At 36.4% G+C, this 18,090-nt stretch overlaps 3 protein-coding genes, 1 non-coding gene and 1 pseudogene across 10 annotated transcripts; 1 reads left to right on the top strand and 4 right to left on the bottom strand.

Moving 5' to 3' along the window:
• Positions 1-1,329: 1,329 nt before the first annotated feature.
• On the top strand, positions 1,330-2,543 carry LOC147489778 (putative E3 ubiquitin-protein ligase ARI8 pseudogene; annotated as a pseudogene).
• Positions 2,544-4,004: 1,461 nt separating this feature from the next.
• On the bottom strand, positions 4,005-9,882 carry LOC147489776 (ERBB-3 BINDING PROTEIN 1-like). The gene is made up of 9 exons (XM_086570230.1): positions 9,688-9,882; positions 9,509-9,593; positions 9,275-9,424; positions 9,045-9,198; positions 5,280-5,495; positions 5,051-5,187; positions 4,865-4,956; positions 4,563-4,742; positions 4,005-4,316 (listed from the first exon to the last, which is right to left on the bottom strand). Exons 1-9 carry the CDS (start codon positions 9,779-9,781, stop codon positions 4,237-4,239), a joined length of 1,188 nt encoding a protein of 395 aa, XP_086426356.1. The 5' UTR covers positions 9,782-9,882; the 3' UTR covers positions 4,005-4,236.
• LOC147489777 (small nucleolar RNA snoR69Y) lies at positions 7,189-7,284 on the bottom strand. The gene has a single exon (XR_015203439.1). It is a non-coding gene; the product is annotated as a small nucleolar RNA snoR69Y (small nucleolar RNA).
• A 132-nt stretch (positions 9,883-10,014) lies between the features above and the next one.
• Positions 10,015-14,987, bottom strand: LOC147489775 (GDP-Man:Man(3)GlcNAc(2)-PP-Dol alpha-1,2-mannosyltransferase-like). Of its 7 annotated transcripts, none has more exons than XM_086570224.1 (8): positions 14,675-14,987; positions 13,474-13,538; positions 13,096-13,386; positions 12,447-12,633; positions 11,824-11,913; positions 11,526-11,719; positions 10,461-10,570; positions 10,015-10,365 (listed from the first exon to the last, which is right to left on the bottom strand). In XM_086570224.1, coding segments are annotated over exons 2-8 (1,098 nt in total). In that variant the 5' UTR covers positions 13,476-13,538; positions 14,675-14,987; the 3' UTR covers positions 10,015-10,141. The 7 variants fall into 7 exon arrangements, with proteins under 7 accessions (XP_086426350.1, XP_086426354.1, XP_086426353.1 ...); XM_086570228.1 differs by lacking the exon at positions 14,675-14,987 and adding an exon at positions 12,743-12,948 and having other exon boundaries at positions 13,474-13,954; XM_086570227.1 differs by lacking the exon at positions 14,675-14,987 and adding an exon at positions 12,788-12,948 and having other exon boundaries at positions 12,447-12,661; positions 13,474-13,954.
• Positions 14,965-17,983, bottom strand: LOC147489774 (putative B3 domain-containing protein At5g58280). The gene is made up of 7 exons (XM_086570231.1): positions 17,832-17,983; positions 17,254-17,319; positions 16,980-17,060; positions 16,549-16,604; positions 16,324-16,477; positions 16,004-16,210; positions 14,965-15,535 (listed from the first exon to the last, which is right to left on the bottom strand). Exons 1-7 carry the CDS (start codon positions 17,898-17,900, stop codon positions 15,251-15,253), a joined length of 918 nt encoding a protein of 305 aa, XP_086426357.1. The 5' UTR covers positions 17,901-17,983; the 3' UTR covers positions 14,965-15,250.
• Positions 17,984-18,090: the final 107 nt, after the last annotated feature.

Below are 18,090 nucleotides of genomic sequence, written 5' to 3'. Positions count from 1 at the left end.
TGCTTTGTCTACCACGTAGCGGTATGTGGCCGCTGAGGCAAGCAAAGAGATGATCCGTTTTCTGAGGGGATTGATGGAAGAGCTTGGGATGAAGCAAAGAGAGAAGTGTGTTACACGTGGCGGTCAGTGCTATACATCTTGCCAAGAATTCCGCCTTTCATTCTAGGACCAAACACATTTGGTCTCCTGTATCATTTTATCCGATCCCCGTTGGAGGATGAGGTCTTGCACTTGAGAAGATCCAAGGGAGTGAGAATCCGGCGGATATGTTGACCAAGACCGCGTTTTATCGAGAAGTTGAAGTTGTGTTCAACCGGTGGGTCTTCTTGCTTGAAGACCATGATGGACCGCGAGTGTTTTTTTCTTTAGTATATTGGATTTGGATTGAGTTGTTACAATTGAGATGTGATGTGCATGAAGAATCTCGAAGGTTCCAAGTGGGAGATTGTTGGGTTGTTGGAACCGTCGAGCTTTGCTCCGGTGTCCGTATGCCACTCTCGACTTCTGAACCTGATGAAGAGGGCGCGATCGCGCTCATCCATAGTAAAGCGGCTTTCGGCCATGCTCGATGAAGAGGGCGCCGGCCATCAATAGGCGCACTCGTGCTCATGCTCTGATGAAGAGGGCGCCGCTCATACCTATGGCCTTCAGCCATGCTCGAATTGCGGCCCAAGCCCATTTTTTCCTCCCCTTTGTCTATGTACACCTATATAAAGGTAATAGATTAGGGTTTTGAGAGATAACTTTGAGAGATTCATTTCTAGGGTATTGTGGGAGCTCTATTGAGCTAGGGTTTGAGTGAGGCCTCTTCTTATTGATTCTTGATCTCTTGTAAACTCTCCAATCTTTGTTATAAAGGAAACTCGGCTCTTGTGTGGATGTAGGTAACATTTACCGAACCACCTTAAATCCTTGTGTCTCTTTGCATATTTACTTCCATTATTATTGTCTGCTTGTTATGGGTGATGATAAGTTAGTGGCTTTGCTTGTTTGAGTTTGTTGTGATAACTACCAAAGTCTTGGGTGGGTGATTTTCTTGGTGTGATCTCCAAGTTGAAATCATTTGGGATAGAAAGTAGCTAGATTGAGGTGTGACCTTCTAGTGAAATCTCCCAACAGCTATCTTAACTGATTTTACTGGCAACAATTTGTAGTTATGTCGCTGAATATCTTTGAAAGGAATTCAAAACTTTCATTGTACTGTTGGTAAGAATACTGAAATCAAACCCCCAAATTTTGGGGTATGCGTATCCAATCAAACAGCTTCAGTTTTTAAAAAAATAGTAAATATACCTTCAAAATCAAATAAATTCAGTTAAAAAGTCTTGATTTTTTTTTTCCTATCAGTCCAACTTCCAAATCTCCATTTCAGCAGATGATGAAGTAGGTAATAGTGATTATGAAGCATCTCATCATCAGCAGCAGAATTACACTGTTTTGAGTGAGTATAACATACAACAGCTTCAAGAGGAAGCTATCATGGCGATATCTAATATGAATTCTATATCAAAAGTTTCGGCTACTATCCTGCTCCTTCACTATAATTGGAGTGTCGCGTCGACAAATTGCAAGATGCATGGTTTGCTGATGAAGAAAAAGTCCGCACAACCGTTGGGTTGTTGGAGGAACCTATTGTTCATTATCCAAATTCTAAGAAAGTGACTTGCACAATTTGCTTTGAAATATTTATCTGCCGTAGAATGCATGCCGCTGCTTGTGGTCATCCCTTTTGTAAAAAATGTTGGAAAGGTTATGTTGGCACAGCAATTAATGATGGCCCTGGGTGTTTAGTGTTGCGATGTCCTGATCCCTCATGTCACGCTGCTGTTGGTCATCCCATTACCTTATTAGAACCTTTGTTGAAAGCAATCATAAAATCAAGTGGTGCCCTGCACCTGGCTGTGAGAATGCTGTAGATTTTGAAGTTGGAAGTGAGAGCTACAATGTTTCCTGCAACTGCACATATAGCTTTTGCTGGAATTGTGCGAGGACGCTCATAGTGACCAAGTGGATCTTGAAGAATAGTGATGAGTCTGAAAACATCAACTGGATATTAGCTAATTCGAAGGCTTGTCCTGAATGCAAGAGACCTATTCAGAAAAATGACGGATGCATGCATATGACCTGCAGACCTCCTTGTCGCCACGCGTTTTGCTGGTTGTGTCTTGCTCCATGGACTAAGCATGGCTACGATGGTCCGTGTAATCGTTATAATGAGAAAGAAAAGAAAGACGGGACAGAGAAGAGAAGAAAGATGGCTAAACAATTGATAGATAGATATACTGCAAAAGGCGGTTGGAGATTTGAAGCAAATGCAAGATGTGAATATGGAGAAGCTGGGAAAAAATCAATGTCAGACTCTATTACAGCTCAAGTTCATAACAGAGGTCTGGCTACAGATAATTGAATGCAGGCGTGTTCTCGAGTGGACCTACTACGCCTATGGATATTACATACCTGAGCATGAACATAAGAAGAGGGAGTTATTTGAGTTCGAGTTAGAACATCTTCATCTATGTGTAGAGAAAGAGTTTCAATAACTTCCGTGCAAAGCTAAAATTTCTGACCAACACTACCTGTAAAATCCTAACTTTAATCGATAACAAAACACTCTTCCCTTTTGATTTAGAAATGGAATCGCAACCCTTGCAGTAGCAAACCAAGGTGTATTTAAAGAAGATGAGGGAAGATCATTACATTTGTTTTAGCTAGCTTCAAATTTGAGTATGTTGCTGATAAACACACGTCCTTATCGTTTTCGATTCTTTCTTTTATCACTTTGAAGATTGAGAGAGAGGAAAAGAATTGATCAATGGTGTACCCGCGGGTGAGGGGTTTTTTTTTTCTTGTTTTGCTTTTGATTTTTTTTCGTTAGATTTGAGGAAGAGTTTTTCATATCATTCTATTTTTTAGTTTTTAATTATTTACTTACCCCTGGTGGACATTCAAATAAAGGCATATGTTTGGTTTTTGTTTTTCATAAGAACTGAAAAGACTGAATAGACTTCTGTAAAATTACAAAGTAGACTAATTTCAGGCGTATTTAAGTAAAAAAATAAAATAAATATTTTCAAAACATGGATTCTTTTAAATTTTTTGCTGATATGGCTCTCTATGAGCATCATGGGAGAAAGAGATATTAATATAGGTAGGATTGGACCAACATACTAAAATCCAGGGCAGCCCAAACTGTGAAGAATTGAGCCCTGGGAAGTGTTTTTTTTTCCCACGTATTGTGTGTGGAGGCCTTTTTTTTTTTTAGAAAGAAGGGATTTACATGTTTAGAGTCCTGGTTTAAGAGAAAAAAAATTGGGATTTATCAAAATTAAGACCTATTTTTAAAGTGAATTTTGGGGGCAACTTACGAGGATAGCGACACTGCTAAAATCTCTACATACTAAATTTTTCGTTCGTTCATTACTTACATCGACACAAGAACTATAAAATTGTCTCATTAAGCATCTCTATGGAACATTCCCTCAAGCTGCTTATCCCTTGCTAGTTGCTACAGCCGAAGGGCTAACATATACGAGCACAAAAGGACCGGAAAAACACCGAAGCGTAGGAATCTTTCCAAAGTGGGGTGAATTTGTAACTATCACACACCTCGACTTCTTTTTTTATGTGTATTGGAAATGACCCTAATTTCCCATCTAGTTGGGGGAAAATCCTAATTGGCTCATACAGTAAATAGTAGTTAACCCTAGTACAAAAGTTCATAGTTCATTACAGACATCAGTTTTAAGCATAGGAATCTTTCCAAATGTGACAAGAAAAAAAGGAGAATCATCCAATACCCTACAGTAATTTAAAGTAAACGTAATTAAAATTATATCCAAAAACCATCTAACTTATCACCCCCTATAACAATCTACCGGATGGAGAGCATGAGAAAATGATGAACACAAATATGTTGCATGATATAGTTTTTCTCTTGAAAATAAGCTATCAGAGTGAGCCCAGTGGAACAGCGTACTGTCTGCCTCATTTAACTCGAGAGCAACTATGTAACTGTTTTATCTGTTATTCATATAAGTATAAAGTGGGTGTTGATACATCAAGCTTCACTTCATTGAGTCCTATTTTTTCAGAATTGGGAGCAGCGACATAAAAACAGGTAACCATGTAATGTACTGCCCGCTTCATACAAAACACAATTCAGCCAGACACCAGATACTCAGCTACGCTCATTTCAGCAATGAAAATACAGCTGAACAAAATTGCAGACCCTATTCTTCAGAGTTCAGACATGTCATTTGTAGTTGTATCCATGGACCCAACTTCTCCACCCTCGTCAGCTTTGTCGCTGTTCTTCCCTGATAAACACAAAAATACTTGGCATGATGTTGGAACAATAAAGTGGGATGTCATGATATACATTGGCATCTATAAAATCAATGTAAATGACATTTTAAGTACTGAAAATGTCCCACTTGTTTTGTAATCCAGCTAAAAACTAGCTATAGTATATACACCAATCAATTCAACTCTGACATGCTTCATCCCTTCTACTTGATTCTCATAATTTAGAATAATTTTGTACGAGTTTTGTCATTACGCACCTTTCTTCTTCTTTCCACCACCTTTCTTCTTTGTTTTTGTGCCTAGAGCTAACCAAGCCTTTATCTCAGGGTCATCTACTGCCTTTGTGGGCTGCAAATCCTGCAGAGCATGTGACGTGATTCGATCTGACCCATTTGGCATAAGCAAAACTGTGAATTTGATATGGGCAACAAAATCACCTGCACAATAACCAAACCATATTATAGCATGAATCACAGATGGGTAGATAAAAGCTTCTCAAAAAAGTGCATTGTCCCTACTATCAGGTTGTAATAAGACATCTATTCTATTTTATTCTCACCAGGCTTTTCATGAAGAACAGGATATGGCTGTAGTAAATCATGGTTTACACATTCAACCAACCCCAGCCGAGCTCGTTTCTCTTCTAAAGCCCTAATAAGAAAAATAGCTCACTAAAGTTAGCATGAAAAATTCAACAGGTTGACACATAGAAAACTGAACGACAATTGGATGAAAACTAGCAGACCTTGCTGAAAATGGCATGATGGGGAATTTCTGAGTTATTTCGCTAAAGATGAATCTGGATGCTTTCATCTTCAAGTGATAATTCTTATCCACAGCTCTTTTGTAAATAGTAGTTTGTTTCTCATCAAGTAGCTTAGGCTGCAATTTTTTGAACAATTGCAGATTACACAATTAGCATTGCCAAGAGAATAATGAGTATTTGATAGAAGGAACACACCGAACATACTTGCCTTGCCATCTCCTGTGCTAGTTACTATATCAATAGCATAGACTTCGTTCTCCTCAAACTCTGCATCATCAACTTTGGTATCTGGACTGGGAACACTCAATATGACCTTATTCCCATCAATAACAAACTGCTTTAGTTGATGACTAAGAACGCCTTCAACAATTTTGCAGTCATAGGCAGCAGCCACCTTCTGAATTGCTTCTGTTACTTCTTTGTTCTGCCAGCATCCAAAGAGATCCAAGCATAAGACTTGGGAAAACAACGATAGAAAAACTTTTCAAAAATGCAGGTATCACAATAAAGAATATATAGGTGCTGTCATCCCGATTTGCAGTATATATGTCATGATCATAATAAGCAATAAATAGAAGCCACCCATCAGTGAAACTATGACAAAATGAAGCCTCATTTGGACAATCCGTCCATAGCCTCCAATGACCATTCATCCCAAGGGGAGCAAATTTACTTGTGAACATAATAAAATATGCAAAACCACAACAGAAGCACATCATTTCCATTTCAACAATAAAACTCTGTTAGATCTTATATATCATAAAGCTCTTTTTCCTCTGAAGAACTTACAGAAAGGACTGATTAGATGGAGCCTTGATCAGCATTACAAGAAACAAGAAAATGAGGGATTGATACGCAGTTGATCTTTTGGATGTATTGCCTTTTTTGTTTCAATAATTGGTAACTGATCACCTTGGTAAAGATGCTAACATAGTTATACCTAGTAGTTATTTTTCAGTGCCAAGGGGATTAATGGCATCTGGAAACTATATTAACTTTATTTTCATACACAGACTTGAAGAACTGAAGTAATTGGTCTAGTCAGAAAATGTTGGCCATACTAGGTTAAGTGAGCAAGAAAAAACATTACTCCAGCCCACTCAAGTATAGCCTCTAATGTGAGCAACAGGGAAAAAGAGGAGAACCAATTGGTACCTGATCACCTCAGCAAAGTTGCTGATGTAGTTATTATACCTCCTAATTCTTTTTCAGTTAACCAAGGAGGTTCTTCTTTAAAGCATACAAGTTATTATTACCTAGTGGCATGTGGCAACTACATCAAATTTTGTATGATGTCTAACATGTATACGTAACAAGGGGGACCAATCACACCGAGAACTAATGAGGTCATACTGCCTACGGAGGAGCATATATATATAGGGGAGGGATCCATATATAACACTTTTTGTACAACAATTTATACAACAGCCTATATCTCACTCTACAAATTTACCTCATTTACAATATCTACCATAAACACTCGTGCATATTTTTTGCCAAAGATCTTATACTGTCAAAAAACTGGTCTCCCACACTTGTAGTACGAGGATTAATAATCTAGGTTACTGATAAAAGAAAAATACAGAATTTATTACGTGAATAGAGAGAGAACATCTAGGTGCTGTTATCCTGACTAGCAGTCTAGATGTCATGAGCACATGAGCATTAGATAGAAGCCTCCCATCAGAGTAACTATGACAAAAGGAAGCCTCATGTGGACATCAGTCCATAGCCTCTACTAATTATTCATCATAAGGGGGACCAAATTTACTCATGAACTTCATGGAATATGCAAAACCATAGAACAAGCACATGATGTCCATTACAACAAAAGGCGCCTTCAACAAAATAGTAAATTTCTGGCTCAAATAGAACTGAATTTATCAGATTTGAAAATAGTAAATCGAATGATCAATCTCAACATATACATGGAGTAAAAACTTTATCCTACCAAATAAAGCTTAACCAGAGTAGTGCAGTACTCGAGTACATCAAACGCCATTACAAAGAGGGAGAAAAGATAAAAGTGAACAGAGAATTCATTATTGATCAGTTTCAAACTAAGTTATATAGAAGTACCAATACAAACAAAGAAAAATGAAAACTTAAAGAAGTAACGACGTGCTCAGATAATTTGTTAAGGAAAGTCTTATCTTAGACCACTAGGGTCTCATAATGAGCTGGGTATTAACAATATCATCACTGCATCATCAATCCCCACAACTAACAATATTTTTGGGAACAAAAACAAGGTTTAAAACCCATGAAATCAAACTGAAGAAAACCCACTTTGAATTAGACCTCAAACAACAATAAAATGCAAAAAAGAATATTAAGTAAATTAAAATTGAAAGAAAAAAAAAACAAGAGGCAGAGGAAGGACTAGTTTCAATGGTTTGAATCAGATAAAATGGATACTTTAGAAACGAGGCTCTCCAGAGGAGAGAGTGAGATTGCTGCATTGATATTGACACAGAAATCCTAGTCGCTCCCAACAGTACCATTTAAGGAAATTGCTAGTCGCTCCCAACAGTACCAGTTAAGGAAATTGAATAACAAATAGGGACTGGTATACTCCATCGCCAAATATACCTCATGTAGTCATGTTGTCAAAGATATATTATGCTGTCATACACATCAAAAAGTTACATATCACTAGTTTACCAAAGTACATTCACATCCGACGAGAATAAAATGCCCTATCAGAGTAACTATGACAAAAGCTTCACTTGGACGTTAGTCCATAGCTTATGACAACTATTCGTCCTTTAGGAACATTACTAGACCTGGAAACATATAATTGGTGCACCAATAACCAAATGGATTTCATAAAAGGAAAAATATCAAAAAGAGAAAAGAAATTCCAATTCTACCTTCAAAACAAACTACAAAGCCATCTTGTCTACATATATGATATATCTTACTGTCACATTGTTATATCGTTATATACATGTTAGAATCACAGATCACTAATTTAACAAATACAATAATATCAAACGAAAAAAAAAATTACCTATCAGAGTAACTATGACAAAAGCTTCACTTGGATGTTAGTCCATAGCTTATGACAATTATTCATCATTTAGGAACATCACAAGCCCTTGTGATATGGACTTCCTAAATACAAACTAACTGGTGCACCAATCCCAAATGGATTTCCAAAACCTTGCGACAAGTATGACAAGAATTGTGCAATACTCCCATCATTAACACTTACAGTATTTGTTCTTAAAACCTAGTCTATCCGAATATACTGAACGAGGCAAGTGAATACAAGAAAAGTACGGATATAAACTACCTCAACTAATAGACCTCATATTGTCTTAGATACATTATATTGTCATACATAAAATACCACCAAATAACGATCACATCAAACAAAATAAATTCCCTATCAGAGTAACTATGACAAAAGCTTCACTTGAATGTTAGTCCATAGCTTGTGACAACTATTCATCATTTAGGGGTATCACTAATCCTGGGAACACTTGGGTATATACCTGGTGCTTCGATACCCAAATTGATTTTCTAAAGGAAAAAGAACAAGAGAAAATCAACTCCAATTCCATCTAGAGTAACAAAACATAAAACATGATATGACCAAGCAATGCTGGTTAAGGGGAAAGGGAACACAACATAAAAGGAAATATAAAATCTGAAAAAAGCTTTAATCACATAATCTTTTTAGCGTTAACTATGAAATTTACCCATTATACCAATATTGTCATAGACACATAGCAATTAGCAATCACTAGTTCAGTAAAAATACATTCACATGATCACACCAAACGACAAACACCTACCTTTCCACTAGGTTTTACATGAAAGGTCAACCACATAGTTTAAGTGCTTGGAAGTTTAAATAACCTTAAAAAAAACAAGTATTCTAGCAACCACTCGATTAGTCAAACACAACTTTAGAGGTATTCATAGCAACAGAGTAATATAAAATTCACATGAAATAAAATCTTACCTTTCTACCTGGTTTAACAAGCCTCAATGCAACTTCAGAAGCAGTTTGAGCTGCCGCAATAGCATCCGCTGCTCTTCCAGTCACTGGCCCACCCTGAAGAACATGGGTATGTCCAACTACTGCAATAAACCCATCGATATGACACCCCATATCACTGAAAACCATTTTAAAACTCGTCAATTCAACAAAACAACCCCAATACAAGTAAAATCTAACAAAAAAAAACTCACATTTTAACAATGTTGCCTTCTTCCAATACAGATTCATCACTAGCCAGTGGCGAAAAGTGACAAACAGTATTATTCACCGAAATGCAAGTCGGAAACGCAACACCCCTTTCAATCTTCTTCTTAACATTCTTGTAAACATTCCCTGTTTGCCTACATCACAAAAAAACACACTCAAAATCATCAAAACCCGAATAAAAAAACATAAACCACAATAAAAAAAAAAGAGACACTTACTCTCTAATATAGACATCCCCTTTTTCACAAAGATAAACAATCTTCGCTTTCGGTTTACATTCCGAAAGTACCAACTGCAATGCCTCTGCATTATAATAATAATAATAATATTACAACTACAGCCTTGAAATAAACAGTGAATATTGCTTATAAAACAAAGTGAGGAAAGAGAATAATACTGTTGACAATATCAGCTGCAGTTTTGTATTTGGTGACGACTTCAGGTGACGTCAGATCAAGTTCCTTCTCCTCATTCGCTTCGTCGTCCGACATTTTGGCTAAATAATATTAGGGTTTTAGTAAGAAGTAGCCGGCGTCTCTTTCTTCTATTGTTACTTGAGATAAAATTCAGGGTTTAAGGGTTAGCCACAAACTAGCTACTTTTATAGACCGTGCTTCGCTTTCTTGTAGGGCTTTGGTCTGTGGTCCGCTGGACCGGTTTTGGGCTTTTTTATGTTTCTATTATTTGGACTGCCAAAATTTCATTATTTTATTTGTAAGCGTACTTCAAGACAACCAATTAAGTGCTTTACGATGAAATAACTGTAAACTCGTATGTTTAGAGCCTACATTATCAACCAACTTCATTTGACACGTAGGACTTCTATTCTCATGCAAAAATTTTACAGCTCTTCACTTGGAAGGAAAAGATAAGATTGGGCAGATTGCAATCTTGAAATCTTGATAAAATCTTTGCTCTGAAAAATCTGCTGGCATCTCAAGTCTCTCAATATGTGGCATTCTTAGAATCTGTAGGATGGCATTTGCATATTCGTCTGGATCAGAAGCAAGGAATCCCGTCTGATGCCCGTCTTCTTCCAAAACAATGTCCATTTTGGGGCCGGCCGAATTGTGAGCTGAAAGAACGAGCCGGATTGTAAGTCAGAAAAACTGAAAGTTAAATGTACTTGAGGTAAAATGTAGATTATGCATATAATGGTCATGCTCCGACCTATTGGAATCGCGCCTGCAGCCATGTACTCCACAACACTGATACCAAAGTGCTCGTCTGTCATGGAATGGATTCCTGCAATTGCGCCTCCTAAAAGTCTTACCAAGTCCCTGCTCATGTTAATAATTCACCAAAAATCAATATATCTGATTAGAACTTACAATTAAAACTTAGCCATACCAAACCAAATCACATTTTTAAACATAGATATTGATGTTAAGAATTATACTAAAAGATAGAAGTGCATTTGAACTAATTCGGGTCTCTATTTGAAGGGAGTGAGTGATGCCACTAAGATCCTTCGGCTGTCTCGCGACAAATATATCCCCTTAACATTCACCAAGTCTCACCGCACCGTTTATATGAGTGGGATAAAGCAATCCAACAAAACCGATATGCTTTGCAACCGCAGCTGATTTCTTGGAAATAGTGCTAGTAATATTATAATCTCATGACAGATAAAGGAATACATATGAAAAAAGATTACCCAACATTCTACGACACCTACCATTGTTTCATTGCTAACCCTATTTAGTTCGGCTTTCGCCTCTTGGCATGTGTAATTCATTTTCACGTACAAAACACTACATGCTGTTGTAGGACTTTTATGTGTTCTGATGGCATTAGGATTATTTTAAATAGCATGCAATTAAATTGGGGACCCTTGTCCCATGTCTATGAAGAGTTTCAGCCACATTATGGTAAGAGATTAAGAAGATTAGGAAGACCAAAAAGTTTCAAACCTCTATAGAAATTTATCCATGTATTCACAACAAAAATGGCAATTTCTTTAGTGGGTCTGATACTCTAATTGGATTGGTTAGCATCTGTAATGTGCTGGTATCAGTAGGTTAACTTTCAGACAATCAAGAATGTGCAGTTCAACATCAAAGCCAGAGAGCTCATAATAATGTTCCCTGTGGACATGATATTCACTATCCAGCACGAAAACTTTCATGTCTGTCATGAACTCAAGTATAATAGGAACATTCACAATTTCACATGCATTAAAACTTAAAAGGACAGATACCTGAGGAAAAGAAGGAAAGATGATTGGAGACCCACCTGTACATCAAATTCTTATAAAATTCAACATCCTTTTCCACCTTTAGCTCAATAGCTCTGTCTTTCAGTTTTTGCAGCCTATCCTTGTCCTCCTTGTTCCTGCAACTGCCCACAAACTGGAGCTTTGGCCTGGGAGAGTTTGCTTCCAGTTCCCTGAGAACAACGGAGAAGGCCTCAAGTTGAAGAATGTGGGCCTGAGAAATAGTAAAGCAAGCTCACCTAACTAAGTGAACTTACAATGAGCTTTCAATGGAACTGATGTGTTTCTGTACACATTGTGAGAATAAAAAACTATTACCTTCTTTGGACGAAATTGTGCCACAGATATGAAAGTTGGGTTTCTGTTTGACCCTTCCAATGGGAGCTCCTGTTTAAAATACAGGTGAGGCTGTAACCAAAGCACAACAGATATAACATACGCACACACAAGCACAAGTGTAGGTGCACGAAAAAAAAGTTTTAATAGGCCCCAAGGCACAGTTACCATCCTTCTAAGTACACTCGTCTGAGAAAAAGCTTACTTGTCAGTTCTGACACGCACTGTTAACCAGTTTTCTAGCACTTTCTGGGATTTACCCATTGGTTGAGCTTATTGATTCATTCCATTTTGCTCCTACTGTCCAATTACGTACACTTGTTTTCAGCTTCTCTATATCTTCCTAACCTTTTAGATTTTGAGATGCCCATAGCACATCATCTTTCTTAGTGCAAATTAGTCACATGGTTCCCATGCTTACAAGAACAAACAATCTTACAAAGGCTATTCTATTGTTCCAGAGATCTTGTTTGTCAAGAAGATGAGAAATTACCCTTTGCACAGAATAAATGTTTTTAATATAGTTGTTATAATTTTTAAGAGAGGAGAAAACAATAAATAATTACCAATCAAGATTTCCTCATGTAGAGAACCATTAAACTAACCTGAAGGCCTGAAGTATTGCAGGGAGGGTAAACTTTCATAGTTCGTTTAGGAATTCCCCAGAGTTTCTCTATGTGCGATTGTGTCCAAGAGGAGTTGACCATTGCAAGGTGTGTGTAGGATCCCACGAACCCATACATCCAGCTAAAGATAGTGTAGTAGATGACCTTGCACCTGGATAGCCAAGTACTGCGACAAGTGAAGGAATTGTATAGTGCTGCATCAGGTAACAGAACATAGTGTATAAAGAAAGTGAATAATTTACTTACAAAAATGATAACTCTTATACTACTGATACCTTGAGAAAAGAAAGAAATAGAAAAGGAAAGGGGAAAAGAAGAACCAAAATAAAACTGAGACCCTGGTGGTTGAGTTTTGTCCAAATGATCAGTTTGGTTCGCAAGATCTAGGATGAGGTCCAAAATCCCGTGGCATGGGCCGCAGACCTCAATGGCACAAAAAAAACAACTTTTCCAACTTTCTTGCCTTCAGTTTATATTTTGCCTAAAGGAATTAATAGGCCATTTGGCAAACACAAGTCAAATGAATTATGTCTACTTCTTATCATTATTTCAATAAAGGTAACTTAAACAATGGTGGCCAAAATGACGTCCAGATGAGAAACATAACTACAATGGTTCAGAAGCGTACCTGTTTGCAACTAAAGCATCATTGTTATACAACAAGCTCCGGCGCCAAACACGAGAAACCATGTTGGTACTAATTGTTGGGTAATGTGTGTAGCAAATAACTTTGCATCCAAATATCCGGGCAAGTGGATAAGTAAATGCATATCCACTAGTATCAAAATAAAATGACGGTGTATATTTGCATAAAGCCTCCCATGCAAGATAAACCGACCCACCCAAAACTTTGACCAACCATAGTGAAACGAGGGTAGGTGCGTTCCTCAACCCACTTCCTTCTATACAAGTGAACCACCTGACCAAACAGAAGAATACCTTAGGAAATGAAGACAAGTCAAAAGGAGAGATCAAAATACAATGTTTATGCCAGAAATATACTTACATGCCAGAATGAGATCATCCTCAATATATATGCTAAGAGTAAGCTTTCTTTGAGTCCTAACAATTCTATTAAAAATGAAATTTAACTTTTAACCAAAAACATACTTTTAGAAACTTAAAAAAAAAAAAAAAAAATCGTCTGATTTGTAAATTGTGGAATTACTAAAAGGCAATGGGTAAAGTTAAGCATATGGAAGTTGATCCCATCCATACAGTTAAAATACAATACATCCTTAACAATAGAACCTGTCTTCTACCTGATCAACTAATAAATGAACATAGATGATAATATACACTCTTAGGTTTGAATACAAATATAACCATACCAAATGCAAATAAATATTTTTTTTCAGCTTGTTGCACCCAACGAAGCAGAGCTAATCAGCTAAGAAAGTATCCAAAACCCAAACTGAGATGCTACAATGGCTTAATAGGTAAGATTTGTTATGGAGTTGAAACCAGATATGAATCTAATGAACTGCTGCTACTTTAGTAATATGAGTTTAACTAAGGGGGTGTTTGTTTTTCTTTGCTAATTATAGGTGCTAATTATAATAAGGTCCTAAAACCTGTTTGTTTTTTTTTGCTACTTATAAGTAATTATAAGTGGTAGGGGTGTTTGTTTTTTCAAGCGCTTATAAGTTTATAAGTGTCGACATTACAATTTTACCCATATTTTAATAACACATGTATTCTCTTGTCGAAATTAATGACGATCATATAAGAAATCAATTTAATGGAAGTATAAATAAATTCATATAGACCATGTATTAAATAATCCACAATAGACATACTGTTTATTATGATAATTAAGAAGTGCTATTAGAAAAAACATTAACTTCTTCTCATTTACATCAACTCATTTGTTATTTGGTTAGTTATGTAATTTTATATGCGTCTATGGGTAGTTATGTAATTTTATATCTAATCAACTTGTTGGCGTAAGTAGAATTTTCTCGCTTACAACTTTCGGCCCTATTTATAAGTTTTTTTTTTTTTTTTTTTTTTTACTTATAAAGTTTAAGTGTGAAAAAAAATGGATAAAAACAAGTGGTCCACCACTTACAAGTGCTTATAAGTGGTCTAGCATTTATAAATAGGAAAAACAAACACCCCCGAAGTGAAGCAAAACTAACCAATTAACAAGTCACTAAATCTGTAATATATATATATTTTTTAAATAGTATGAAAACTATAATTACCTGAGGCGGCTGAAGGATCTTGACTCCAAACCGATCAATTGCTCGAACCATCAAAGGTTTCAGGCGTAGCATCATGATCTCCAGTATAGATAACAATATCAAGATTGGGATTCTCTTCTTGAATTGCTTTGACCAGCACACCAAACCACTCTCTCTTTGTATACGGATGGAAAAAACCAACTGCTCTTTTTATATTCTTTCGGGCTTTAATTACAACCAATAAAAAACTTGAAACAAGCAAAACTATCACAGATATCAGCACCACAAACAAAACCTTAAGCTCCATCATAGTTCTAAATTTCTAATCTCGTTATCTTCGAATGACAATGCAAGTTCAACGTCGTAATAAGTTGACAAAACCCAACAAACTTCCAAAGGGGTTAAAAATAGTCTTTTCAATGGGTGAAAAAACAGAAAATAACCATCTGCTTCTTTCGCCCTTACAACATAAATGATGATTTAAATATTTACATAGAGAATTAGTTAGCAAATACAACAAAACAAAATCAGGTATGATCCTCATAACAAGTGTGCTCTATTTGCTTCCTCCTCTTTCTATAGTTTTTTTTTCTCAGTTCAATTTCTTTTCTTTCTTAACAGCTTTGTACCCATCTTCCATGGGAACAAGGGAGAAACAGAACCATCATTCTTTTCCACATCTTCATCTAAAGTAGCATTCTGCTTGCTGCTATTTCTAGTGGTCCTTTTAACTCCACCACTTGATTGAGCACTTTGAAATGTAGAATCGTCTTTTTCATCTGCCAATTTTATTTTCTTTTTCGGCTTGGAGGCCTTCTGGTTGCTACTCTTCGCCGCCTTCTTTTTAGTCAAACTCTCCATACGTGGTCTAAATATATATACCTGTAAGCAAAAGTTCGCAAATATGACATTACAAAGTTGTAAACATTTCCGGGAAACAAAAGAAAATGAAAATTGATATAGGTATCTTCTGAACACTAGTGATGGAATGTGTTATCAATCATACAGTGCAAAACAAAGAAAAAGGACTACACATTTCCTCTTATGCAACAATGGTTTGTAATGAGCCAGTCTGATTGCTATAACGTGCTTACTATCATAAGAGCTCTATAGATCCACCTAGATCTTCTCATTTAAACAATCAAGTGCAATCAGTTATACTGAAATTGTATCGAGCAAGTCTAGAGCATTCTGCTACGTATAGAATGGGCAAATTTCTTTCCAATGGGTTGTCATTTCAGTGAAATTAGTATAAACTAATGAAATTAGATATAACATGCCAAAACTGCCAAAGATATAAATCATATAATCATAATTGTGTGAATAAACAACATAAAATCGGGGTACTACCTTGAACCTATCTGACTCAGTAAGCTCAAAAACCAAAGCATCTCCGTCGTCCAGCTTATGATCCAAAGCAAAACGTCTCCACCCACCACTAAGGCCCCTCTTTCTCCCAATATAGAGTGATTCATATTCAGAACCTTTTTCGTTCTCTAAAACCATTGTCAAATCAGCAGCAGGGAGGTGGTTCTTACAGAAATTATGTGGAAGACCCTAGGATCCAGAAACAAAATAGCTTCAAGTAGAAGTACAATACTACACTAGAAATGGTATCAACTATAAAGCTATATTTTCAATAACTAAACAAGAATGGTGGTGGAACTTACCAGCCAAAAACAACTATATACATGGGAACGGACCATGGATTTCACAAATGATGGATGCTGTAGGTTTGCTTGAAAATCCTCAGCATATCTTTGTGCAGAAGTCCTTTCCTCATAGGATGCAACTTTCACGTCTTCATATGGTACAGCAAGGTAGCTAATTATTCAAATTAATTAGCATTCAAATTAAACAATAGTACCAACATAAAAATAAATGCAGAGTAAGACCTGCTCGTTGAGCTTGACCTGAACCTTTTGCGTGTGCGGGAAAACTCCACCTTCATCTATATCACATATTGAAACAGTTAAGGCTTGTTTCAAAGTAAGTCCTAAGGCACTATCAAATGTACCCCAAGTCTTAGATATCAATGTCAGATCATAAGTAACTAAGGTGAATGGTAAATTGTTTCATTTCCAAAACATGGCATTATGGCAGCATGAAGAAAGCAGATATGGTTCAAACATACTGTTTGTCATTCAGGCATGATTGCATATGAGGGTGATAGAACAATCTGATTAAAGTATTCCATAATCCATATATGTGATAGTTTACTTGGAACACATGGAGCACAAAACAAGTGAAATATGAAACACACAACAGAAGGATAAGAGGAAAAGGGCAGTGAGGGAGGGGTGGATGAGATTTTCGAATAGCTTACTTCTTCAGCATAGGTGGTAACATGACTTCGCTCTCGAGAAGAGCGCCTAACTTCTAGCATCTCTGCCTTCAACTTTGGTTTCTGTTGGAGTAAGATAGCATATAAGAAAACATAAGCAACAAAAGCAAAACAAAATAGATAAACAGAACAATTCATTTACAGAATGCCTGCAAAGTGGAAATCATACAAAATTGCTCGAGTTTAAGGTCTCATGAACTACTGGTTATTCTGAAAAGCATAATCAGAAAACTAAAGTAATGAACTAAATGCTTACCGGTGACTTCTTCATAGGTTTTATATCTTCGGATAGGCTTTTCGAAAGTTTCAGAATACCCATGTCCTATGAGCCAAGCAAAAAACAAGAGCATAAATAAAAGAACAATTAAGATGTGCCAAAAACTAAGAACTCAATGCAATTTCTAGCCCTCCAACTTGTTAAGTGGCATACAAAAAAGGAAATGCCATATATGATATACAATAGAATCAAATGCCATCCAACACTTTCAAACAGATGGAAGCGATAGTAGAAGATCATCAAGATCAATAACTATTTAGTAGTAGCTCTAAATCAGTTAAATAATCTTAATCTTCCCAGGCTGTTATTTTGACAACCCTTATTACTTTATAGCATACCCTTCATCTTATTTTCCAGTACATACCAGTTTTGTCATTTTCAGTTTTAATTTCCCCAAGACAAATATTTTACGCAGTTTATCTGATTTAAGCCGATAAAAGATTATGAAATCCAAGTAAATAAACTACATTTAATTTTGAGAAATCATTAAATACCCATTGCCTTAAAATTTACTACATTATTAAGAAACAAAACAAAAAGAAAGAAAGAAAGCAAACCTGCAATCGTTTATTATTCTCTTCGACACGTTGCTTTCGAGTTTCTTCATAAGACTTGCTGTTTGCCATGGTCAAGTGTGAAAGAGTCGTGAATGCTGGGTCGCTCTCACTTCCAAGAAGACGAAGGGTTTAAGTTCAAGAGCACGTGTGACAAGGGTTTTGGGAGCTAAATATAATAATAAGAATAATAAGAATATTGGCGCTTTTCTGAAATTTTAAATTTTGAACGTAGCAACCCACTTGTCTCTTCAGCAACTGA

This window comes from Coptis chinensis, chromosome 7 (genome assembly GCF_015680905.1).
Source record: "Coptis chinensis isolate HL-2020 chromosome 7, ASM1568090v1, whole genome shotgun sequence".
NCBI lineage: Eukaryota > Viridiplantae > Streptophyta > Magnoliopsida > Ranunculales > Ranunculaceae > Coptis > Coptis chinensis.
The sequence above is the reverse complement of the archived record's forward strand: the minus strand, read 5'-3'. Positions and strand labels throughout refer to the sequence as shown.

Coding starts and splice junctions, on each gene's coding strand:
- LOC147489776 (XM_086570230.1), bottom strand. CDS start 9,781: ATGTCGGACGACGAAGCGAATGAGGAGAAGGAACTTGATCTGACGTCA. Junction 9,594..9,687: donor TGCAGCTGATATTGTCAACA/GTATTATTCTCT, acceptor ATTATAATGCAG/AGGCATTGCAGTTGGTACTT. Junction 5,496..9,044: donor TTGTTAAACCAGGTAGAAAG/GTAAGATTTTAT, acceptor GGATGCTGGCAG/AACAAAGAAGTAACAGAAGC.
- LOC147489774 (XM_086570231.1), bottom strand. CDS start 17,900: ATGGCAAACAGCAAGTCTTATGAAGAAACTCGAAAGCAACGTGTCGAA. Junction 17,320..17,831: donor AGAATAATAAACGATTGCAG/GTTTGCTTTCTT, acceptor CTTGGCTCATAG/GACATGGGTATTCTGAAACT. Junction 15,536..16,003: donor CTGAGTCAGATAGGTTCAAG/GTAGTACCCCGA, acceptor TTTTGCTTACAG/GTATATATATTTAGACCACG.
- LOC147489775 (XM_086570224.1), bottom strand. Junction 10,571..11,525: donor TATAAGAATTTGATGTACAG/GTGGGTCTCCAA, acceptor TAACATGAGCAG/GGACTTGGTAAGACTTTTAG. Junction 10,366..10,460: donor TGCAGGCGCGATTCCAATAG/GTCGGAGCATGA, acceptor TCGTTCTTTCAG/CTCACAATTCGGCCGGCCCC.